The 27,336-nt window shown below is 39.6% G+C and overlaps 1 protein-coding gene across 1 annotated transcript in view; it reads right to left on the bottom strand.

Annotated features, from left to right (window-relative positions):
• Positions 1 to 27,336, bottom strand: part of LOC124619703 (dynein axonemal heavy chain 2) — a 1,014,172-nt gene that overhangs the window by 259,531 nt on the left and 727,305 nt on the right. Inside the window, 3 exon segments of the mRNA XM_047146260.1 lie at positions 13,046 to 13,210; positions 22,782 to 22,978; positions 23,068 to 23,198. Of these exon segments, the coding sequence (XP_047002216.1) occupies positions 13,046 to 13,210; positions 22,782 to 22,978; positions 23,068 to 23,198 (493 nt within the window).

Below are 27,336 nucleotides of genomic sequence, written 5' to 3'. Positions count from 1 at the left end.
TGCCTTGAAAAAGTAAGGGTGAGCAACTGTTGAAATATCAGAAATTGTTGATGACATCACCTGGCTGTGTTCTCACAAGTTATTTGAATACTGTATACACCAGGAGAAACTTAGCTCTCACAGTTTTAATTTTATCTCAACAGTTTCACATCATGCAATTTCAATCAAGAATGGTCATAAGCTACATGAACCATTCTACGTAAAATTCTTTGGGATGGAGGAGAATAACAGATCAAATGGTTTCAGCACATAAATGAATTAATTTGAAGTTGTTTCAAACACTTTGCACACTTTACACGGTGTTGTAGGTATTGGCTTAATTTATACATATTAATTCCCCAGAATTATGGAGTTATCTTCTGCAGTAATGTGCCTACAGGACAAAAGGTTCTTATTTAGCAGAAATGTTACTTTAATCATTGGTAGTAACCCACCTAAAACTATTCCATTTGCTCATAAAATATGTGTGCTCAACTCCACTGCGTTAAGTTTGCTTTTAGTTACACTGAAGGTTGTGAAAATGTGGAGACTGAACTTTTGTAAACCAATTACTGAGGAGCAGGGGCTGTGGCTTCTCCACATAAGAATACATACCCTCATTCAGTGCTGGATAGCAAAGAAAAGAATGGAAATGATATGAAAACTGAAGAACTTTTCATGTTGATACTGACTACCTGTGGCATTATCGTCATTTTATTTTACTCCGAATTAAAAGAGGAATAATTTAGAATGCACGACTTCCTGGCCAGCCCTCCTATATTTCTGATACTTTAATACATTTCTTTCATTCTTTTTCGAAACTTCAGTAGTGGACCACTTCTTATTGGACTCACTATTTACACTTCTTAGTATATTTTAATGAATATATTTTATTAAATACACATGGTAAGGAGCCACAGTGCCACTTGAAAATGGTGAGAAAGGTGACAAAATATTTGAAAAAAGTGAGTAAAAGGTGACACATAATATCAATAAACAAATACAGCATAAATGAATGGTATTCATTTTAAGAGCATTATAAAATTCTCTATTATGATCTTGGATGTGTTATGGCCCTTTGTTTCCTTCATAAATTTATTAATATATGCAGGTACATTGGTAATTTGTTATTGGTAATGGGTTGGTGCATAAGTTCACGGTGTTCTTCTATAAGTTTATTAAACACAACTGATACACATAACAGAGACTCTAGTCATCATTAATATACTCTCCTTCATTATTTACAACCGTCTGCCTAAGGTGGGGTTAGTTTTTGATTCTGTGACTCTAGAAATCACAAGGTTTCGAGGCAAAGAACTTGTTGAGCCATGATTGAAGCACATTTTCATTTGGAAAGGAATTTCCTTGAAGGTTGTCTGACACAGAATGGAAAAGGTGACAATCACAGGGTGCAATATGAGGTGAATAAAGGTGGGTGCACAATTACTTCCCAAGCCAACTCCTGTATAGTGTTTTAAGGCAGTCTAGTAGAATGCAGATGGGCATTATTGTGGAGCATCATCACTTCATGCAGTCTTCCTAGTGGTTGTTCTTGGACTGCATCTGGAAGATGTCTCAGTTGTTGACAATAAATGTCAGCAGTGATGGTTACACTTCGGGGACGCTATTTGTTGTACACTAAACCATTGCTGTTTCACCAAATGCATAACGTCATCTTTTGTGGATGCATGCAGGTCTTTGTATGGGGTGGGGGGGGGGGGGGGGGGGTTGCTGGTTTGTTTGGGTTCAATCAGTACTTTCTTTTCCTTTTCCTTTCTTAGCATATGGACAACCTTTCACATCACCAGTAACAATACACAATAGGAATGATCAGCGTTGTTCATGAGCCAACTGATGATGAGCAAGCAAAGGTGCACGTTTGGCCACCAGGTGATTTTTGTGATATTGGGTTACAGCATGCAGTATTCATTCATCCAATTTTTGAACTTTCCTCATTGCATTCAAATCTTGCACGATGATAAAGTGATCACAGTTCATCACATTTGCAGTTCTCAAGCACACTGATGTGGATCATTGTGGATTAATACATTTAAATGATCTTTATCAAACACCAAAGGTTTTCTTGAACATGGACAATCATTACTGTCAGAATTATCCTCCTTAAAATGACAAAATGATTTTCTTGCCACATTCTGTCCAATGACATTATCCCCATACATGGCAAAAATGTTTCTAGCTGCCTCCGTTGCTGCCACCCCTCTATTGAACTCAAAACAGAAGAACATGCCAGAAATTTTCCAATTTCTCCACTTGGTGCTTCATTTTCGTGTCCATAGCATCAGTAACTATCTCTAAATGACAGTATCTAAACTCAAATAGCAACAGTGAAATACAAATAAAAAAATGACAATAAATAAACAAACCCACAGCAACCAGAACACCAACATGCAAAACAAAACCATATGAACTTATGCACCAACCAGTAATTCGATATTGGTAACCGCAATTCACAAACAAGATCAGCATCAAATTTTTGCAATTAATGACATTCCATGTTTCATTTCAGTATTGGAAAAAGATGAACAAAATATTTTTGGATTACTGTTTCTTTGGAATATGAGCAAAAATGAAGTAATCACACTAGATTTTTTTCCTCAAGATTTTTTTGAATGGTTCCCAACTCCTTTTCTTTCACCACTTCTTGTGTAAATCACAATATCCTTTTAAGTACATTAGAATATTATAGTGTAACAGGAAATGCTGCAAAATGGTTCAAATCTTATATCTCTGGCAGGAAACAAAGAGTGTTATTAGAAAAGAGACATGTATCACACTATCAGGCGTCATCCAACTGGGAACTAATTACATGTGGGGTCCCACAAGGTTCCATTTTAGGGCCCTTACATTTTCTTGTGTATATCAGTGACCTTTCATCAGTAACATTACCAGAAGCCAAGTTCATTTTGTTTGCCGATGATACAAACATTGCAATAAATAGCAAATCAAGTGTAGTCTTAGAAATGTCAGCTAATAAAATATTTGTGGACATTAATCATTGGTTCCTAGCCAATTCTTTGTCACTAAACTTTGAAAAAACAAACTACATGCAGTTCAGAACTCGTAAGGGGTGTCCCACGAGTATATGCCTAACATACGATGAAGATAGAAGAAGTGGACAGTGTTAAATTCTTGGGATTACAGCTTGATAATAAATTCAACTGGGAGGAGCACATCACAGAACTGCTGAAGCATTTTAACAAATCTCTATTTGCAATGCGAATTGTGTCAGACATAGGGGATATAAAAATGAAAAAGCTGGCACACTATGCTTACTTTCATTCCATAATGTCATATGGGATTATTTTTTGGGGCAATTCATCAAGCCAAGCTAAAGTTTTCCGGGTACAAAAATGTGCAGTAAGAGTTATATGTGGTGTAAACTCAAGAACATCCTGCAGAAGCCTGTTTAGGGAACTAGGGATACTAACTACTGCTTCCAAATATATTTATTCCTTAATGAAATTTGTCATTAAAAATATATCACTTTTAAAAACCAACAGCTCAACTCATGGAACCAATACTAGAAATAAGAATAATCTTCACAAGGATTTAAAGTCACTTAGTCTTGTACAAAAAGGTGTGCATTATTCAGGAACACACATTTTCAATAACTTGCCATCAGCCATCCAACTTCTGCACAATTTCAGTGCAGTAATGCGTTCGTTGTAAATACGTGTGTGTGTGTGTGTGTGTGTCTGTGTGTGTGTGTGTGTGTGTGCGTGTGTGTGTATGTGTGTGTGTGTGTGTGTGTGTGTGTGTGTGTGTGTGTGTGTCTGTAAGTACAAAGTAACTTCTGCACCAGTTCAGTGCATTAATGTGTTCATGTTACATAAGTATTTAGTAGTTGTATTACACGTTTATTACCTTATAAATAAATAAAAAACTTTTTCTATTTTAAATTCAGTGCATTAGTATTTGTAACATGATTCTTTCATATAGCGTTCATTAAAAAATGACGGCCATGCCACTTGGGACCTGTGGAATGGTACATTAGCTTATTCGTTTGAGTTGTAAATATTTGCCATGTATTGTTGTTTTTCTGACATGTTCTACATCCTGGAGGACACCCTCACTATGGATCAATTGGAATGAAAGTAAATCTAATCTAATCTAATATTCTACTTTCATACTTTGGGCACCCTCAGCTATGCCTTGGGGCACTTCTGCTGCCTTTAAATCATTTCTTCCAAGTGCTTTCTTCAGTTTAGCTGAAGCTTGGGAAAGAAGTCCTTCCTTAGACAGTTGGTGTGGTGTTTCTCCATAGTCATTGCTGGCTTGTCTTCTCCTAATGTGAGTCCAAACGGAATATCTTCTCTCTATGTCCGCATTTCCATGGTACAATGTAAGATAAGCCTTAAAAAGATCTGAAACATTTGGATACTTTAACTCTATGGATCCTGGATGTGTTTTGGCAATTTTTCTCTACCTTACAATTTATTAACATGTGCAGCTACTTTCAAATGATAGAGTACAGCAACCAGTTGTCCTTCTCTTTCAAGTTTTATTAGGCAAATCCACATTTCAGCTATGAAATAGTGCATTGCTAATAGCTAGGCACTAGCCAAAATCTAGATTTTTCTAATAAAACCTGAAAGAAAAGGACAACTGAATGCTGTGCTCTATCATTTGAAAGTCATGCCACAGTCGTTGGATGCACCCACATTCCTAATAGAAGGTAGCTTGATATGCAGGTAAATTCGTAATTTGGTACTGGTACTGGATTGATGCATTAGTTCATAGTGTTTTCCTATAATTTTAATATACACAACAGATACACATAACAGAGACTCTAGTCATCATTAATATATTCTCCTTCACTATTTACAACAGTTTCTTTTTGAGATGTGCTACAGCCAGAAGCTGTAAACACATTTGCTATCTAAAGCTGTGTCATCTTTTTCCGAATTGTAGAACCTTCCATTCATCTAATAATTATTCTTTTGCCAGACACTGAACAGCATCATTTTTGCTATCTTTAACGTGTCACTACAGCCTCTGCTCTTTATTCTTCCTTTGGGGTCTATATACCTAAAGCTTTTCAGTGGTGCACTTGATAAGCATGTCTTTTACACCCATGTTTGCAAGCTGCAACATAATATTTTTGGACATCTTTACAACCCAAAACTTATCACATTCTTCCAGTTTATTAAGCTCCTCAATTACTCATCTGCTAACGACTAGTTGTTCAAGAGTAAGTAGATTGCCTTGTGTAGAGATTTCATTATGAAGAACATCAGAAATACTCCCAATTTTTCTCAAGGTAGAAACCTTCAGAACATGAGTCAAAAAGATTTGAAGTGTGTTTTTATTATGTATACAACTTGTGCATCAAAGGCTTTTGAATTTGAAAAACATTATGTGAACTTATTGAATAGTTGTTGTTGCTGTTGTGGTCTTCAGTCCTGAGACTGGTTTGATGCAGCTCTCCATGCTAATCTATCCTGTGCCAGCTCCTTCATCTCCCAGTACCTACTGCAACCTACATCCTTCTGAATCTGCTTAGTGTATCCATCTCTTGGTCTCTCTCTACGATTTTTACCCTCCACACTGCCCTCCAATGCTAAATTTGTGATCCCTTGATGCCTCAGGATATGTCCTACCAACCGATCCCTTCTTCTAGTCAAGTTGTGCCACAAACTTCTCTTCTCCCCAATTCTGTTCAATACCTCCTCATTAGTTACGTGATCTACCCATCTAATCTTCAGCATTCTTCTGTAGCACACATTTCGAAAGCTTCTATTCTCTTCTTGTCCAAACTACTTATTGTCCGTGTTTCACTTCCATGTATGGCTACGCTCCATACAAATACTTTCAGAAACGACTTCCTGACACTTAAATCTATACTCGATGTTAACAAATTTCTCTTCTTGAGAAACGCTTCCCTTGCCATTGCCAGTCTACATTTTATATCCTCTCTACTTTGACCATCATCAGATATTTTGCTCCCCAAATAGCAAAACTCCTTTACTACTTTAAGTGTCTCATTTCCTAATCTAATTCCTTCAGCATCACCCGACTTAATTTGACTACATTCCATTATCCTCGTTTTACTTTTGTTGATGTTCATCTTATATCCTCCTTTCAAGACACTGTCCATTCCATTCAACTGCTCTTCCAAGTCCTTTGCTGTCTCTGACAGAATTACAATGTCATCGGCGAACCTCAAAGTTTTTATTTCTTCTCCCTGGATTTTAATACCTACTCCGAATTTTTCTTTTGTTTCCTTTACTGCTTGCTCAATATACAGATTGAATAACGTCGGGGAGAGGCTACAACCCTGTCTCACTCCCTTCCCAACCACTGCTTCCATTTCATGCCCCTTGACTCTTATAACTGCCATCTGGTTTCTGCAAAAATTGTGAATAGCCTTTCTCTCCCTGTATTTTACCCCTGCCACCTTTAGAATTTGAAAGAGAGTATTCCAGTCAACATTGTCAAAAGATTTCTCTAAGTCTACAAATGCTAGAAAAGTAGGTTTGCCTTTCCTTAATCTTTCTTCTAAGATATGTCTTAAGGTCAGTATTGCCTCACGTGTTCCAACATTTCTACGGAATCCAAACTGATCTTCCCCGAGGTCAGCTTCTACAGGTTTTTCCCCATTCGTCTGTAAATAATTCGCGTTAGTATTTTGCAGCTGTGACTTATTAAACTGATAGTTCGGTAATTTTCACATCTGTCAACACCTGCTTTCTTTGGGATTGGAATTATTATATTCTTCTTGAAGTCTGAGGGTATTTCGCCTGTATCATACATCTTGCTCACCAGATGGTAGAGTTTTGTCAGGACTGGCTCTCCCAAGGCCGTCAGTAGTTCCAATGGAATGTTGTCTACTCCGGGGGCCTTGTTTCGACTCAGGTCTTTCAGTGCTCTGTCAAACTCTTCACGCAGTATCGTATCTCCCACTTCATCTTCATCTACATCCTCTTCCATTTCCATAATATTGTCCTTAAGTACATCGCCCTTGTATAGACCCTCTATATACTCCTTCCACCTTTCTGCTTTCCCCTCTTTACTTAGAACTGGATTTCCATCTGACCTCTTGATATTCATACAAGTGGTTCTCTTTTCTCCAAAGGTCTCTTTAATTTTCCTGTAGGCTGTATCTATCTTACCCCTAGTGAGATAAGCCTCTACATCCTTACTTTTGTCCTCTAGCCATGCCTGCTTAGCCATTTTGCACTTCCTGTCGAATTCATTTTTGAGACGTTTGTATTCCTTTTTGCCAGCTTCATTTACTGTATTTTTATATTTTCTCCTTTCATCAATTAAATTCAATATTTCTTCTGTTACCCAAGGATTTCTACTAGCCCTTGTCTTTTTACCTACTTGATCCTCTGCTGACTTCACTACTTCATCCCTCAGAGCTACCCATTCATCTTCTACTGTATTTCTTTCCCCCATTCCTGTCAATTGTTCCATTATGTTGTCCCTGAAACTCTGTACAACCTCTGGTTTAGTCAACTTATCCAGGTCCTATCTCCTTAAATTCCCACCTCTTTGCAATTTCTTCAGTTTTAATCTACAGTTCATAACCAACAGATTGTGGTCAGAGTCCACATCTGCCCCTGGAAATGTCCTACAATTTAAAACCTGGTTCCTAAATCTCTGTCTTACCATTATATAATCTATCTGATACCTTTTAGTATCTCCAGGATTCTTCCATGTATACAACCTTCTTTTATGATTCTTGAACCAAGTGTTAGCTATGATTAAGTTATGCTCTGTGCAAAATTCTACCAGACGGCTTCCTCTTTCATTTCTTAGCCCCAATCCATATTCACCTACTATGTTTCCTTCTCTCCCTTTTCCTACTGTCGAATTCCAGTCACCCATAACTATTAAATTTTCATCTCCCTTCACTACCTGAATAATTTCTTTTATCTCATCATACATTTCTTCAATTTCTTTGTCATCTGCAGAGCTAGTTGGCATATAAACTTGTACTACTATAGTAGGCATGGGCTTCGTGTCTATCTTGTCCACTATAATACGTTCACTATGCTGTTTGTAGTAGCTTACCCGTACTTCTATTTTTTTATTCATTATTAAACTTACTCCTGCATTACCCCTATTTGATTTTGTATTTATAACCCTGTATTCACCTGACCAAAAGTCTTGTTCCTCGTGCCACCGAACTTCACTAATTCTCACTATATCTAACTTCAACCTATCCATTTCCCTTTTTAAATTTTCTAACCTACCTGCCCGATTAAGGGATCTGACATTCCACGCTCCAATCTGTAGAACGCCAGTTTTCTTTCTCCTGATAACGACATCCTCTTGAGTAGTCCCCGCCCGGAGATCCGAATGGGGGACTATTTTACCTCCGGAATATTTTACTCAAGAGGACGCCATCATCCTTTAACCATACAGTAAAGCTGCATGCCCTCAGGAAAAATTACGGCTGTAGTTTCCCCTTGCTTTCAGCCGTTCGCAGTACCACAACAGCAAGGCCATTTTGGTTAGTGTTACAAGGCCAGATCACTCAATCATCCAGACTGTTGCCCCTGCAACTACTGAAAAGGCTGCTGCCCCTCTTCAGGAACCACACGTTTATCTGGCCTCTCAACAGATACCCCTCCATTGCGGTTGCACCTACGGTACGGCTATCTGTATCGTTGAGGCACGCAAGCCTCCCCACCAACGGCAAGGTCCGTGGTTCATGGGGGGGGATTGAATAGTTATTCCGACCAAATTATGAAATAAAGTCCTGCTTTTTAAAGCATTCACAATGGTGTTGTAGAACTTGGACTGCACAGTAGCAGAATTCTTTTTTAGAGGTATATCCAGAAGAAAGCAATATTAAGTAATCCCACTCTTCCAAAATCCTTTTGGCTGAAGGTCATGAAGTAAGCCACCTTGAGAAGTGGAATTTAAACTTAAGACAAAATTTTTTTTTCAAATTCTTCCCACCAAACAGACCAACCATCACAATAATGGTAAATACTGAGCAGAAATTGGGATGCTTCTTCACCTGAACAGTATAAACAGTATTAAGTCTTTACACAGGCGGTCTGCTTTGGGTCTCCTGAACTTTAGTCTCTAATAGCCTGAACACCTTTTTATTGACCTTATGTCCATCTGATCCCGGAATAAGGCATTTATTTAGGGACATGTTGACTTCAGAAGGTGCTTTGCATTATTTCTGAAGTAACATTTCATTATCTGCTTTGCCAATAAAGAAAGTTCTTATGTGATGCATTGTTATGCAACATTTACTCTCTGACCAAAATGTAATGGTTGTTTGTAATTCTTTTTTATCTTTAAAATTGGTAGTTTCATCACAACTCGATGTATAACATGATGAACATGCTTCTTGTAACATACATTCCTGGAATAAGGTGCCAGTCCATCATTTATTAGGTATATACTATTCTTAGACAAAAGCAGAAGATGTTCTGGAACACTAGAAGTGAACATATTAAAAACATTACAAATATCATTTGACAAATCTCTAGACTAACAGGATATAACTGATTTCATTGTCCATATCAATTCAGTAGTTGTGGAACTATCCTTGGTACTTAACATCCATATCATTGGCACACAAAATGAACTTGATGGTTGTGTCTGATCTGGGTGTTCTAAACATAAATGATGTGGTCCACATTTAGTTTCAAAGTTACACTTGTCTTGTTTGAAGTGGGTGATTAAAAATGGTCTGAAAACCTTCTGTACCAAATTAATCAAGCAAGAATACACACTGCAAAACAGTTCATTTTCACTAACTTTTTCCCAATGTAGAAATTTTACTTTTCAAACTCCTTATCTTTTCAAGCCAATCACCATGGAATATGCATTTTGCAGTTTAAAAAAAGTTTATTTTCAAAATTGAACAGAGTACCACAGCAGCAGTATTGCTACTACAGCGAAATTAGAATCTGGAACAAAAACAGAAACAACTGTAATAGAGGAACATTTGATACTAATAACCACTGTGCAATATATTAAAAAAATAAAAAATAAAAAAATCTCAAAAATTTCAGAAGCCCCTCGAGTTAGATTTTGTCTATTTTCATCACTGGAGCATTCATAAAAGTTAAATGAACGAACATGAACACAGAAACTAGGAAACACAAGTAAATAATGTATTTTCTACCTAAAAGAGCAAAAAAGATCGAAAAGTTGACAAAAATTAAACAGGCGACAGCATGAAAAGAAGGTGACTAAGGATGAGAAAGGTGACTGACTCCTCACCCTGAATGACTGGCAGACATTAACAGACATTAAAATTGCAAAACCATGATGGCAGCATGCAACAAACACCAATTTTGCTAGCTATATGATTTGATATGGAAATGATTAGCATTTTGGCATAATCACCCAAAGTAAAACGGGATAACATAATGTATGAGGTGTGTTTAAAAAAATGGTTATATATTTTATTAGAAACAAAGTAATAAGCTTACATGAAATTCGATTTAATCTCCTTCAGAGTATGTCCTTGGTTGTCAATGCACTTATCCCAATCTTGAATCCATGATTGGAAGCATTTCTGGAAGGCTTCTTTTGTGGGGGCATTCAGCTAATCTGTTGTGGCACTGTGTGTCAGGTATGGTGTCAAAATATTTTCTTTTAAGCATGGTTTTAATTTTCAGAAAGGGCCAAAAGTCACATGGTGCCCAGTCTCATGAGCAAGATGGATGTGGACAGACAGGAACACTTTTTCTGGCCACAAAGTCAAGAATCAAAAGCAAGGTGTGGCACAGTGTGTTGTTGTGATGAAGAAGGAAGTCACTGGCCCATTTTTCTGGTCTCTTTCTTTGTACATCATTTTGCAATATGTTACAGTATGCCCTTACAAAATTCAGCAAAAAGTAGGAAACTTTAAAATTGAAAGTGGAAAAGAACTGCAATATGTTAAACATAATTACATGTCAAATTGAAAGAGGATATCACATCAAAGTGAGGATAAAGGGTAGAAAACAAAAATCTATACTGCACATAGAATGCTCTGAGGACCGTTAGTAACAATTGTGCAAACAAGTTTCTGAAATTTCCATGCAGAATAGCGCAAACATTAGTGACAGCAGTTCTGAGAGAGAGAGTAGAGAAAACAACTTAGAGCTTAACTGAGGTAATATCACTGGAGAAACATTAGAGTAGAAAACTGAAAGAAACTGTATGCAATGTTATCACCAGTTAAATGAAATGAAAGAAAAATCCTCAAGTGAAAAGTGGGACGAATTTTGGCTGGGCAGTAACACACATTTTGCAAATCGGTTTCCCTGTTTTAATCTGGAAAGAAACATAAATCTAGTTATTTTCCTTGAAACCTCAGTGGGACTCTATGTATCATGTGGAAGCAAAAGAAAATGAAATCTAAACTGCTAACTTACACAGCTTAAAATGTTCCACATTATTGTTACGACTTGAAAATTTAAAGAAAAGAAAGAAATTGAGAGAAGACTATGACACGGAAGCATACTAAGAAAAAATATTTAAGACTTTCGATATGTACTGTACATATAGTAATTTTTATAGAGTTTAGGAACAGTTTTCATAACATTTTTGATTCACATAAATTTAATTAAATATTTTGCTGTTCCACCAAAAAGTAATGAAATAATACTGACATGAATTTACATGTTGATGCGACAGTCCCAAAAGTGTGTAGGACTAACCATGAGCTATCTTAGAGATCAGTCAATGATTCAGGTCATTCTTCCTGACAGACTTAGAAATGCTACGGTAACACCCATCTATTAAACTTCAGAGAAGGGAACTTCCTCTAATTAGTAATTATAGACCAATTTTATGCCTTACAGCTTCTTGTCTTTTTTTATGGCTCATTTTTCTGTGCAAAACTTGTCAACAGCCTGTCAGTTTTCATTCATAATTGAGGCACGACAAAGAAATTCATATAGGACCTGACAAATTATGCTATAGACACAGTCTGTGAATTTTTAAAACCTTTCTTTCATTGGACCCCAAAAGTTGACTGGCAAATCAAAATAACTGGTATTGATGGCATCTCTCTTGTAAGACTTTAGTCTTGCACACAAAGTCTCCACTAACATCCTTTAAAAAAATCTGTTACTATTATATGACTCTTGTGACAAATTTACTGAACAGTAACTTGTTTGAAGAGAACAGCTGCATCCATTCAGTAAATGTAAGACACAGAAATGAACTGTATGTAGGAAACATGCCTTCCTCTATCATTCAGATATGTGTGCAGTACTTGGCAGTAATACTTTTCAACAAGTTTCCGCAAGGATTGGAAACAATTGTTGACAAACAGTGTATTTTCAAGCCTAAGTTGAAAGCTGCACTACTGAAAAACTACTTCTGTTCTCAGCACCAATACCTAAGGCTTATTAACCCCTGTTAATTATCCAAATGAATGGTATTTCAGATTTATTCTTTTAGTAAAAGGAATTAGGATTAATTTTTGTTACTTCTATTTGACTGTTCCCTCATTTTTCCTTCATCATTCCAAATCGTCACTTTCACAATCCCTTCCTGTTAACACTAACTTAAAACTAGCATAATATAAATCCAACCTGTTACTATTATTATTATCATCCAGTGTATCTGATTGCTATCCACTTGGCCCAATGATTCATTTGATGACCCTGTGCACTGATAGAATTGTTCTATGAAATTACAAGATAAAGTATATAAATCATGCAAATGAAATTTGTCAAATCCAGTTACCATGCATTACAAAATTCATGCATGGTAATTAATTTGTAGCTGTTCTTTAGTTAAGTCTTAAAAATAATCAAAACAATTAATGACAATATTATCAAAAGGATAGACTGCTATTCACCAACAGAGAAGATGTTGAACTGCAGATAGGCACAACAAAAAGACTGCTACACATGTGAGCTTTTGGCTGTAACACCTCATTCTACTTTAAAAGAAGGCCTTCTTGCCAAAAGCTCACATGTACAGCAGTTCTTTTCTTGTGCTTGTTTGTGACTCAACATCTCCTCTACATGGTGAGTTACAAGCTGTCCTTTTCAAAATATTGTCATTATTCCATCCTGGATTTTCTGTTGTTCAAAACAATTAATTCCAGAGTTGTTAGAGAGAGTACCTGGTTCAAAAAATTTGCATCACCAAGCTGACGTTTAGCTTCAGCCCAAGTTGGCTCCACCTGCTTCAGTATCATCACAGCTTCCATCACCATTTCCACTCGTGCTGGGGGCCGTCCATAAGATTTTACTTCTGTTAAGTCTCTCTTATTCAAGGCATCTAAGGCCTAAAATAAAACAAATATTTACATAAGAACTGTGAAATTATACATTAAAAAAACCACACACACAACGCTAGATCCTTGGACAGAAAGAATGGCATGCATTGCTACTCATCAGTAATGAAAGTATGAAATTGCACTATTTATATGCAATATGAGGTACAATTAAGTAATATTTATGCAAATGATTCAATGGCTGCAAAGCAAGACGAAAGCAGTTCGGAGCGTAAAGCATACAAGAGAGATGGAGAGCAAGGAGGGGAGGCACAGCTGGGTGGAAAAGAAATGTTGGTGGAGTTGAAGACAGAACCACAGATGGGAGAGAGTGAGAGAGAGGAGAGGTCATGGGGGATCAAGTAAGAGAAAAAGAGAGAAAATGCCAACAAAATGGGGGCGGGGAGAGAGAGTGGTGGGAGAAGACAGTACAGAGTACACAATCTGGATGGGGAAGGAGCAGTGTGGACAAAAGGGAGAAGGGAAAAGGTAAGGTGAGGCGGTGGGTAACAGGTTAGTGGAGGTTTAGGCCAGGGGGATTGCAAGATTGGAGGATCGCAGATTGTGCTAGCCAGACTCCCAACTACACTATTCAGAGCAACTTGTGCTGGAAGGGAGTATCCAAATGGCATGTGTAGTAAAGCAGGTGTTGGAGTCGTTTGAGTTGTTATGTACAGCATTTTTGGGAACTGGTTGGTCAACTTTGTGTTTTTGTCACAGTTTGGCTGTGGACATTTATGTGAGTAGACTTAATTATTTGTCATCTATATGCAACAAAGGTCTCATTGGCTGAAAGCTTATTTGTGACAGTCTTTTTGTTGTGCATATCTACGACTCAGCATCTATGCTATATGGTGAGTAGCAACGTTCCTTTTCATAATATTGTTATCATATACACCATGGCTGCTTTCATACTTGGCCCTGCCTTTTATTGGATAGGAAGTACCAGGGATTGGACTGCAGTAGGAGGTTGTGGCTGGGTGTACGGGACAAGTCTTGCACCTGGGTTGAATGCAAGGGTGCAGGATTCGAAGCAGAACTGGAAGAGGAATGGTCATGGTACTCTGTGGGTTTGATGGGTGGCAAAACACTGCTTCAGGTGATGTGGGCAGGATTTTGGGTAGCATATCACTCATCTCAGCACACAACGAGAGGCAGTTGAAGCCCTGGTGAAGAATTTGGTTGAGCTTTTCAAGGCCAGGGTGCTACTGGATGATAAGAGGAATGCTGGCTTGTGACTGGTTGACAGATTTACTGTTGTCAGAGGAAAGATTTCATGGAAGATCTGTTGACTGATGAGCTGGATAGGTTATTTTCTGTCAATAAAGGTACTAGTTAGGTTATCGGTGTAGTTTGATGATTCATTCCTTCCACTGTAGAGGCACATCAATGGGAGGTGAGGAGAGGCTGTAAGGGAGAGACTATTTAACATGTAATGGGTGACAGCTGTCAGAGTGGAGGTACTGTTGGTGGTTGGTGCACTTGATGTGAGAAAATGTAACTCATATATGGGGCCATCTGAAAAGTGTAGATAGATGTCTAGGAAGGTGGCTCGATGACCAGATAAGTGGATCTGAGAGTAGGTTGAGAGGGTATGAGTATATACCACAAAAACATCATCAATGAATGTGAACCAGGTAATGGGTTATAGGTGTTCACTGGATATGAAGGATTCCTCCAGACGGCCGATAAAAAGGTCGGCGAGGGATGGTGCCGTCCAAGTACCCACGGCAATACCACCGATTTGCTTAAAGAATTGGCCTTCAAAAGTGAAATAATTGTGGCTCAAGGAGAATTAGGAACTAGCCAGTGGATTTGGTACAATGGGGACTTTGGTAAAGCCATGAGTATGGTAGATGTTGGTGTACAAAGATGTTGCATCCACAATGACTGACTAGGAGCCTGGTGATAATGTGACAGGAATTCTGGAAATGTAATGAAGGAAGTGAGCAGTGTCTTGCATGTAGGGTGGGATGTTACCGACAATAGTAAGGAGGTGTTGGTCAACAAATGCAGATGTTTGTTCTATGGGAATGTTGAGATCCATACACTGAAGTATTTTGATCCCAATCATTCCACTTTTGAAGGCTAAATTTACTATTGGCTTGTGTACCCACAAGGGACCATCCCATGCTACCTCATTTATGGCTCATCTGGAGGAATTCTTCATATTTAGTCTACACCTAAAAATCCTTGTGTGGTTCAGACTGAGTGATGACATCTTTGTCTGGTTCAGACTGAGTGATGACATTTTCATGATCTGGTCTCATGGCTGGGATAACCTTTGCTCTTTCCACCATCCCCCCCCCCCTCCCTCCCCAAGAATCTGCTTCATCTGGTCCTTGTCAAGTCAATGAGCCACCTTCCCAGATGTCAATCTCTACATGTCAGATGGCTCCGTAAATAAGTTACATCTGTTCACATCAAGTGTGTCAACCATCAACAGCGCCTCTGCTTTGACAGCTGTCACCCTTTTCATGTCAGAAAGCCTCTGCCTTACAGCCTCACCACCCATGAATGCCACATTTCCAGTGTAAAGCAACCACTGTTGCACTATACCAATCACCCACACCATGTCCTCTTAACTAGAAACCCTGTTAACCAGCCATTGACCAGCACTCCTCTGATCACTTAGCATCAAGCTAGTATTTAGAAGCTCAATCACAACTTTAAACAGGGCTTCACCATCTCTCATCATACCCTCAGATGAACAATATCATACCCAAAATCCTACCCACGTCACCCAAAGAAGTGTTCCACCACCCACCCAACCCACAGAATATCCTTCCCATCCTTATTCCAAGCCTGATCCCAATCCTGCACCCCATGGGTCACTTCCTTGTGGTCAGTCCTGGTGCAAGACCTGTTTCATACACCCACCCACCCCTTTCTACTGCAATCCAGACACCAGCAATTCCTACCCAGTAAAAGGCAGGGCTACTTGTGAAAGCAGCCATGCTATATATCAGCTAAGCTGCAATTACTATGTAGCATTCTATGTCAACATGACAGGAAATCAACTGCATACTCACATGAAAGGTCACCACTGAACTTTGGTAGTTCACGAACTTGACCATCCAGTTCAAAACACGTTGCACACCACAATACAAATGACTTCAACAGCTGCTTTACTAAACAGACCATATAGGTACTCCCTTCCAAAACAAGTTTCTCTGAACTATGCAGTTGCAAATTCTCTCTCCAGCATATCCTGCGATCCTCCGCTCTGGCAAGCCGTAGCCTCACCTTAACTTTTCCATTCCATCTTCTGTCCACACCAATCCTTCCAAAACCAGACCATGAGCTGCCTTCTCCCACCACTCTTTCTCCTCCCTCATGGGGACATTCTCTCTCCCTTTTTCCATTCCATTGTTCTTTCCCCTTCTCCACCTGACACTCTTTCTCTCACCCCTCCCTTTCTCCCCTTCCATCTCCACCTTTGCTCATTTTCCCTCTTACCCTCCTCTCCCTCTCTATATCTCCTATATGCTCTACCATCTGAACTACTTTCATTTTGTTGTGCAACAACTTTATCATATGTCAAAAGACCTGGCTTGCTCTTTACCACTAGCCCCTCCTTATTTTGCATCTCCTTCCCTATCCCTTCCCCACCTCCGTCAGCTGCGCAATTGCTTTCAATAACTGATACTGAATAATTAATTCTACCATGGCTGCAAGAGCTTTTGTTTTGACGTCTATGTGTGTACTTTTACTAGAAAAAAAGCAAAATCTCGAAATCTAGCTTGAATACTGTTTTCGGTTACATATTTCTATGCTACGCAGATATGCCCTGCGAGTATTTGCCTCTTTTTACTTTATGTGTTGTTCCACCAAAGAATTTCCATTACTGTTACAAATATTTAGTGAAGTTCTTTATATTTCTAATCATTGGTACCCAATTTCAACAACACTCTTCTGATTTACAGCCTACCTCAGTTGCCAATTTTGCCAATTAAGAGATTGTAGCGCAAAAGTTCAGAAAGGTACAATGTGACCAAATAAGTTGCACTTTAGTACTTTACTGATTTATGCATGCTCTGACATTGCTTTTATTATTTTAGTTACATGTGGAGCAGCTGCAGGTAGAAGAGAAAGAAGGAACCTTGTACAATGACCTACATGCAAACCCTTATTCTACCCTTGTTGTATCATTGAAGAAAGTTTGTTGAATTGCTGTAAAACTGGTGATACAGAAAATATTTCAATAAGGTACACCACACAACTTTTAATTAATGTGGCTTTTCCCCCAGTTATTGTCATTACATACAATGACCAGTTCCAGTTCTCACAGAAAATAATTGCTACAGGTAGGTACTGTCACTATATTATTCATCAGGATGATATCAACAAATTGTTCTCAGTACATATTTGTAATCGAATTTAAATGGCATTGTGGTAAGTACAAGTACTCATTACTTTTAATTTATAAGTTTCCAGTAAAACTAAATATACTATTGCAGTCAGTGGATAAAAAGTTATCATAGGAATAATGAGTTAGCAGGAAATATAGTGTGCATAATGTCTGAACAGATCTGAGCATATACTACATATACACAAGGTGAATAGCCATATTTAGATGACAATTACAAAAGAAAGAAAATTAATTGTTAACAAGCGTGTAATCATAGCAGGTGTGATGTTTCCATTTTGCTATGTCATTACCTCTAGTCCACATGTTCCATACATAAAGTACCTTAGGGATAGAAGCTGTGTGGCGCGAGTAAGGTCTGGCTCCCAAGTACAACCTTAACAATGAGAGGAATAACATAAGGAGACAATAAATGCTTAAACAGCATGTAAATGCCTCACTGGGCTGGTAGGCGTGTAGATATACTGTGAATTTTCAGGCTCTGGTGTTTCTCTGACAATTAGTATTTGGTACTGTTACATCCAACTCGATCACCTTTCTCTCCACTTTAATGGTCATATATATAATAGAGGGAAACATTCCACGCGGGAAAAATATATTTAAAAACAAAGATGATGTGACTTACCATACGAAAGCACTGGCAGGTCGATAGAAACACAAACAAACAGATACATACACACAAAATTCTAGCTTTTGCAACCAACAAAGCATCAATTGGTTGCGAAAGCTAGAATTTTGTGTGTATGTATGTGTTTGTTTGTGTTTCTATCGACCTGCCAGCGCTTTCGTATGGTAAGTCACATCATCTTTGTTTATATATATATATATATATATATATATATATATATATATATATGGTTTTAAGGGAGAGGGTAAGGAGTCATTCCAATCCCGGGAGTGGAAAGACTTACCTTAGGGGGAAAAAAGGATGGGTATACACTCGCACACACACACATATCCATTCGCACATACACAGACACAAGCAGACATTTGTAAAGGCAAAGAATTTGGGCAGGGATGTCAGTCGAGGCGGAAGTAAAGAGGCAAAGATGTTGTTGAAAGACAGGTGAGGTATGAGCGGTGGCAACTTGAAATTAGTGGAGGTTGAGGCCTGGCGGGTAACGAGAAGAGAGGATATACTGAAGGGAAAGTTCCCATCTCTGGAGTTCTGACAGGTTGGTGTTAGTGGGAAGTATCCAGATAACCCAGACGGTGTAACACTGTGTCAAGATGTGCTGGCCGTGCACCAAGGCATGTTTAGCCACAGGGTGATCCTCATTACCAACATACACTGTTTGCCTGTGTCCATTCATGCGAATGGACAGTTTCTTGCTGGTCATTCCCCACCTCGTCTTCCTCAAAATCACCCTCTCCAAACCTTCCAGGAATTTCTGACATCCAGCCTTGGCTCTCAATCCTTCTTAAAAAACATTAATCCTACTCCCAACATCACCACTACTGAAGCCCAAGCTATCCGTGATCTGAAGGCTGACCGTTCCATCATCATTCTTCCGGGCGGACAAGGGTTCCACGACCGTGGTACTTGATTGTCGGGTGTATGTGGCTGAGGGACTGCGTCAGCTTTCAGACAACACCACATACAAAGTTTGCCAAGGTAATCCCATTCCTGATGTCCAGGCAGAGCTTCAAGGACTCCTCAGAACCTTAGGCCCCCTACAAAACCTTTCACCTGACTCCATCAACCTCCTGACCCCACCGATACCCCGCACCCCTACCTTGTACCTTCTTCCTAAAATTCACAAACCCAATCATCCTGGCCGTCCCATTGTAGCTGGTTACCAAGCCCCACATAATGTATTTCTGCCTATGTAGATCAACACCTTTCACCCATTACATGCAGTCTCCCATCCTTCATCAAAGACACCAACCACTTTCTTGAACGCCTGGAATCCTTACCCAGTCTGTTACCCCCGGAAACCATCCTTGTAACCATTGATGCCACTTCTTTATACACAAATATTCCGCACGTCCAGGGCCTGGCTGCGATGGAGCACTTCCTTTTATGCCGATCACCTGCCACCCTACCTAAAACCTCTTTCCTCATTACCATAGCCAGCTTCATCCTGACCCACAACTTCTTCACTTTTGAAGGCCAGACATACCAACAATTAAAGGGAACAGCCATGGGTACCAAGATGGCCCCCTCGTACACCAAGATATTCATGGGTTGCTTAGAGGAAGCCTTCTTGGTCACCCAGGCCTGCCAACCCAAAGTTTGGTACATATTTATTGATGACATCTTCATGATCTGGACTCACAGTGAAGAAGAACTCCAGAATTTCCTCTCCAACCTCAGCTCCTTTGGTTCCATCAGATTCACCTGGTCCTACTCCATATCCCATGCCACTTTCCTTGACGTTGACCTCCATCTGTCCAATGGCCAGCTTCACACGTCCGTCCACATCAAACCCACAAACAAGCAACAGTACCTCCATTATGACAGCTGCCACCCATTCCACATCAAATGGTCCCTTCCCTACAGCCTAAGTCTTTGTGGCAAACGAATCTGCTCCAGTCTGGAATCCCTGAAGCATTACACCAACAACCTGACAACAGCTTTCGCATCCCGCAACTACCCTCCCGACCTCGTACAGAAGCAAATAACCAGAGCCACTTCCTCATCCTCTCAAACCCAGAACCTCCCACAGAAGAACCACAAAAGTGCCCCACTTGTGACAGGATACTTTCCGGGACTGGATCAGTTTCTGAATGTGGCTCTCCAGCAGGGATACGACTTCCTCAAATCCTGCCCTGAAATGAGATCCATCCTTCATGAAATCCTCCCCACTCCACCAAGAGTGTCTTTCCGCCGTCCACCTAACCTTCATAACCTTTTAGTTCATCCATATGAAATCCCCAAACCACCTTCCCTACCCTCTGGCTCCTACCCTTGTAACCGCCCCGGTGTAAAACCTGTCCCATGCACCCTCCCACCACCACCTACTCCAGTACTGTAGCCCGGAAGGTGTACACGATCAAAGGCAGAGCCACGTGTGAAAGCACCCACGTGATCTACCAACTGACCTGCCTACACTGTGACGCATTCTATGTGGGAATGACCAGCAACAAACTGTCCATTCGCATGAATGGACACAGGCAGACAGTGTTTGTTGGTAATGAGGATCACCCTGTGGCTAAACATGCCTTGGTGCATGGCCAGCACATCTTGGCACAGTGTTACACCGTCCGGGTTATCTGGATACTTCCCACTAACACCAACCTATCCGAACTCCGGAGATGGGAACTTGCTCTTCAATACATCCTCTCTTCCCGTTATCCACCAGGCCTCCATCTCCGCTAATTTCAAGTTGCCGCCACTCATACCTCACCTGTCATTCAACAACATCTTTGCCTCTGCCTCGACTGACATCTCTGCCCAAACTCTTTGTCTTTAAATATGTCTGCTTGTGTCTGTATATGTGTGGATGGATATGTGTGTGTGTACGAGTGTATACCCGTCCTTTTTCCCCCCTAAGATAAGTCTTTCCGCTCCCGGGATTGGAATGACTACTTACCCTCTCCCTTAAAACCCACATCCTTTCGTCTTTCCCTCTCCTTCCCTCTTTCCTGATGAGGCAACAGTTTGTTGCGAAAGCTTGAATTTTGTGTGTATGTTTGTGTTTGTTTGTGTGTCTGTCGACCTGCCAGCACTTTCATTTGGTAAGTCACTACATCTTTGTTTTTTTATATATATATAAAAACAAAGATGATGTGACTTACTAAAAGAAGGCGCTGGCAGGTCGATAGACCCACAAACAAACACAAACATACACACAAAATTCAAGCCTTCACAACCAACGGTTGCTTCATCAGGAAAGAGGGAAGGAGAGGGAAAGACAAAAGGATGTGGGTTTTAAGGGAGAGGGTAAGGAGTCATTCCAATCCCGGGAGCGGAAAGGCTTACCTTAGGGGGTAAAAGGGACAGGTATACATTCGCACACACACACACACACACACACACACACACACACACACACACACATATCCATCCACACATATAGAGACACAAGCAGACATATGTAAAGGCCTTTACATATGTCTGCTTGTGTCTCTATATGTGCGGATGGATATGTGAGTGTGTGTGTGTGGGGGGGGGGGGGGGGGGGGGGGGAGTGTATACCTGTCCCTTTTTCTCCCTAAGGTAAGTCTTTTTGCTCCCGGGATTGGAATGACTCCTTACCCTCTCCCTTAAAACCCACATCCTTTCGTCTTTTCCTCTCCTTCCCTCTTTCCTGATGAAGCAGCCGTTGGTTACGAAAGTTTGAATTTTGTGTGTGTGTGTGTGTGTTTGTTTGTGTTTGTTAGTGTCTCTATCAACATACCAACGCTTTCTTTTGGTAAGTTATATCATCTTTGTTTTATATATATAGTTGTATGTCTCGTTTCAAATGTTTTTCTTTTAACTTATGTAAATCCCTAATCAAGATATTATGTATTTTTCTTGTCTACTCCTTCCCATTGAAGTTATTTTAATGATTTTTCACTTTTATCAATCTCCAGTGATTCATGGAGCTGCCAGTGATACATCTAGCAGCACTAGGCAGACATGTCATGGATTAACATTAAATGATAACATGCTGTACCATGACCTATCAGTTATGGAATTTTTGCATACATCAGTGACGCCATATGTAAAAATCTAGCATATAAAAATGGACAAACATTTCACATAATAAAAACAGAATTTTTGCATAAAGTAATACTTGCACATAATGGTATATATTGCTACATTACATTTAATTTTTTACAAAAATATAAAATTAAATACAGAATATTTGAACAATGACACTAATATGGTTACTGATACCAAAGGCTGACAATCACTGATATAGATACTCTGTTATAAAAGTCTACCAATTTTTGACAAGAGAGAAGAGTACCAGAGAGAAGAAAATGGATTATTTGGAATATACTTCTGTGTGTCATCTTGGTACAGGAAAAAAAAGTACCACTGGGAGTGCAAATCACCTGTGCTACCAAATACTGCATAAAAAATTTTCTTCACCTCATCATATGTACAGCATTCTACTAATTTGACATACTGTTTCAGAAGATATCTAACTTCACATAAAACATTATGAACTGGTTTCACATGTAAGTTTTGTGAAATGAATGATTGGAAATGGACAACCCATTGATGTGTATATGTTGATGACATTTTGAAAGCTTATTTCACAGATATCTTGTAATTACCCTCATGGCTTCTTCTAGAGCAGGCATTGCCTGGTTCAAATCTGCTTGGGCAACATCAGCAAGCTTTTTGCAGGCTGCTTCCTCTTCACCAATTCTTAAGCTCTTTGCAGCTACCGACTTCTGTTGTTCATCTGCCTCTCTTTTTTGTGTCATAATCGTTACAAGGTATTCATCACACTGTTGCTGGAACTCTACCACTGTGGAAACAAAATGAAAGTCTCAGAATGTTACTGTTTACAGTTTGTTGAATGGCAGCAATGAGATTTTTGAATACATATAAATTTACCCTTTACTTGTGACTCTTCCAGTTCAACAGACATTAACTGCACTTTTTCACGAGTATCATCAATTTTAAACAAACCATTCCTCAGTTTATTTGCAGCATTTGCTGTTTCCCAGCGTTTTTCATTCAGCATACTGCAATAAATAATATGCTCAAATAAATAGTACATTGAAACTGATGAAATAAAAATTAAGTGTTGTATTAATTGTAGTTATTTTTATGTTTTTCTTAAGAATGCTGACAAATTCTGTTCAATATCCCATTTCACAAAATAAGGGTCCAAAAGTAGTACTTTTGAAAAGCTACAATTATTTTCCCTATTGTAGGATTTCTGTATCTACAATATGCAAGACAGAGATTACTACTAAAACATTGTGCACAAGTTAATAAGAGTGAGAAGCTACGCACATTGTACATAACAAAGGTTGGAGGGGGCAATGAAAAATAGTTACAGTGAAGAAAAAACACTCTTTGCTTCACTCTGTTTCTTCAGTGTCTTTCCTGTCTATTTTTCACTGCCCTCTCCCAACTTTGCTATGTAGAATGCACTTAGCTTCTCACTCTTATTAACTCATGCATGATGTTTTAGTAGTAATCCTCTCTTACGTATTACCCTGTCTTCCGCCTTTAAGCTCTCATGTTTTTAAATCTAGTCCTATGCGTCCCCAACAGTCTGTCTTTCTTTCACATCCCACACGGTAAGTCTCCTCTGACCTGTGGTTCTGGGTGACTTTCCCAAAATCTACCCCTCTTCCTAGACCTCTCCAGCCTTTTCCTTCTCCCTTCTTCCTTCCCCTTCAACCCTTCTGCCTGAAGAAGGAGCCACTGGCTCTGAAAGCTTGCCAGTCACAACAGTCCTTTATGTGTGAGTGTTCTGCCGCAGCTTGGTGAGTACATTTTTATATGTGGTTCATAGGACATTATGACATCGTAGATCTACTGCACAATTACTGTTGAGCTGTACTGAGGTAACAGTCATTTAAGTATTAAAAAAGCTATAACATATGTTAAAACAGAGCAGGAAATGGCACTCATAGTGGCTTGCTTGGCATATATTGCTTTTGTATCTGTTGAGACTATTGGCAAATCATGTTTTACCAGATACAGCCTATGAACCCACTCATTAATAGGTATGGAGTTTGGATATCAATGATCAGATTCATTTTGTCACCCAGAATCCCAGGTCAGGGGAGAGTTACAAGATGGGATGAGAAGAAAAGACTGATTGTTGGTAGAGATTTCAAGTCTCTGTCAACAATCAATCTTCCCTTTACTTTCCATCCAGTCAGTCTCCCCTGACATGAGTTTCTAGGTGACTTTTCCAAAATCTTCCGAATTTCCTCAACCTCACCCTTCCTTTCCCTTCACCTCTCTTCCCTGCCCTTCAATCCTTCTGGCAGAAGAAGATGCCACTGGCTCTGAAAGCTTGCAAACTGCAATACCTTTTATATGTGTTTTCTCCTGCCACTGCTTGGCAAGTAGATTATTTTTATCTATCCAATTACATTTTATTTCCAAAAACTGATTATTTTTGTTGATATTTTAGCTGTGCTTGTTTGCATTTCATTTGAACAATGCTCACTTATGCATAGCACTGAAATTGCTGTATTTTGGGATATGTCTGTGTTACTTAAGCTTTTTGCACATTAGTGAGTATTGCAAGAAAGGAAAGATTGATTGTTGGGAGAGATTTCAAATCTCTCCCAATGATCAGTCCTTCGTTCTCATCCTGCCTGGTATGTCTCCTCTGACCCAGCATTCTGGGTGACATTTCTGAACTCCACCCCTTTTCCTAAACCTCACCTGTCCCTCCTTTTCCTTCACCCCTCTTCCTTCCCCTTCAACCCTTCTGGTAGAAGGAGGAGCTACTGGCTCTGAAAACTTGCACACTGTTAACACCTTTCATACATGTGTTCTCCTGCCGCTGCCTGGTAAGTAGATTTTTTATCTATTAAATTACATTAAACAAGCACAGCTAGTTTTATAAATTCTAAAATGATAAATTGCATTTGCATACAAAACTTTTGATGTTTTGTGCATGTGCATTTGTCAAAAAGAGATATAAATCAAATTATATACCAATGGAGATGGTAAAATATATGATCTTTCACGCTTTTTCAACAAAATTGATTGTTTACAAATTCTTGGGTTGCAGTCAAGTTGTTACTTTCTCTTTACACAATATTTTGACAATTTCCCCACTTGTCTCCACCAGGTATTGAAAACAGATTATACTACTCGCTATTTGATCTGCACCAAACTGTGAATGGTACACCCTGTATACTGCCCTAATGATTGTTTCCTGGCTCTCCTAAAGAAGAAATTGGTCAACAGATTCAAATTGAGCATAATACACCACTGGCCATTAAAATTGCTACACCAAGAAGAAATGCAGATGATAAATGGGTATTCATTGGACAAATATATTATACTAGAACTGGCATGTGATTACATTTTCATGCAATTTGGGTGCGTAGATCCTGAGAAATCAGTACCCAGAACAACCACCTCTGTCAGTAATAACGACCTTGATATGCCTAAGCATTGAGTCAAACAGAGCTTGGATGGCGTGTACAGGTACAGCTGCCTATGCAGCTTTAATACGATACCACAGTTCATCAAGAGTAGAGATTGGAATATTGTGGCGAGCCAGTTGCTCGGCCACCATTGACCATATGTTTTCAATTGGTGAGAGATCTGGAGAATGTGCTGGCCAGGGCAGCAGTCGAACATTTTCTGTATCCAGAAAGGCCCGTAAAGGACCTGCAACATGCGGTCGTGCATTATCCTGCTGAAATGTAGGGTTTCGCGAGGATCGAATGAAGGGCAGAGCCACGGGTCGTAACGCATCTGAAATGTAACATCCACTGTTCAAAGTGCCGTCAATGCGAACAAGAGGTGACCGAGATGTGTAACCAATGGCGCCCCATACCATCACCTTAGGTGATACACCAGTATGGCGATGGCAAATACACACTTCCAATGTGCATTCACCGCGATGTCACCAGACACAGATATGACCATCATAATGCTGTAAACAGAACCTGGATTCATCCAAAAAAATGATGTTTTGCCATTCGTGCACCCAGTTTCGTCGTTGAGTACACCATCGCAGGTACTCCTGTCTGTGATGTAGTGTCAAGGGTAACCGCAGCCATGCTCTCTGAGCTGATAGTCCATGCTGCTGCAAACGTCATTGAAATGTTCATGCAGATGGTTGTTGTCTTGCAAATGTTCCCATCTGTTGATTCAGGGATCAAGACTTGGCTGCACGATCCATTACAGCCATGCAGCTAAGATGCCTGTCATCTCAACTGCAAGTGATACGAGGCCATTGGGATGCAGCACAGCATTCCGTATTACCCTCCTGAACCCACCGATCGCATATTCTGCTAACAGTCATTGGCTCTCGACCAACGCAAGCAGCAATGTCGCGATATGATAAACCGCAATCGTGATAGGCTACAATCCGATCTTTATCAAAGTCGGAAATGTGATGGTATGCATTTCTCCACCTTACACGAGGCATCAAAACAGCGTTTCACCAGGCAATGCCGGACAACTGCTGTTTGTGTATGAGAAATCGGTTGGAAACTTTCCTCACGTCAGCACGTTGTAGGTGTCGCCACCAGTGCCAACCTTGTGTGAATGCTCTGAAAAGCTAATCATTTGCATATCACAGAATCTTCTTCCTGTCAGTTAAATTTCATGTCTGTAGCACATCATCTTTGTGGTGTAGCAATTTTAATGGCCAGTACTGTATTTTTGCCTAAAATGTAAAAAAAAAAGTAGTAAGAATGCCACGAGAAAACCCACTTAATAGGCATTTATCTATGAGTGGAGACAGAGTAAATCAAGTGCTGGATTCATGTAAGACACACAGTTTATCACTGCATTATGTAAGGCAGAAGAGCCTGCTTCAAAAAAGAGAAATGAATCATAAGACTCCTCCGATAACACAACTTGGCTTTGAGCTTCAAGGTGTAAATTACAAACTACAATGTATTGAGTTGTTTACAAGCAGACTCCATCCTCTTTGCCTACTTTGTGATTGGTCAACTCGCTTATTTGTTTGTAATACCTTTATCTTGAATGAACTCTTTGATAGAGTAAAAACTATTTTTTTTGTAGATTAAAAGCTCTTTGGTTTCCAGCCAGGTGGCAGTGTCATAAGACCACACCATTTCAACAAGCGACATACTCATCATCTTCTGGCAAAGTGCTGAGATTCTGTTGATGCCACTCATGTCTATGGTGTATCCCCTGCACCTG

This window comes from Schistocerca americana, chromosome 6 (assembly GCF_021461395.2).
Source record: "Schistocerca americana isolate TAMUIC-IGC-003095 chromosome 6, iqSchAmer2.1, whole genome shotgun sequence".
Classification (NCBI taxonomy): Eukaryota; Metazoa; Arthropoda; class Insecta; order Orthoptera; family Acrididae; genus Schistocerca; species Schistocerca americana.
This window is presented reverse-complemented; position numbering and strand designations above follow the sequence as displayed.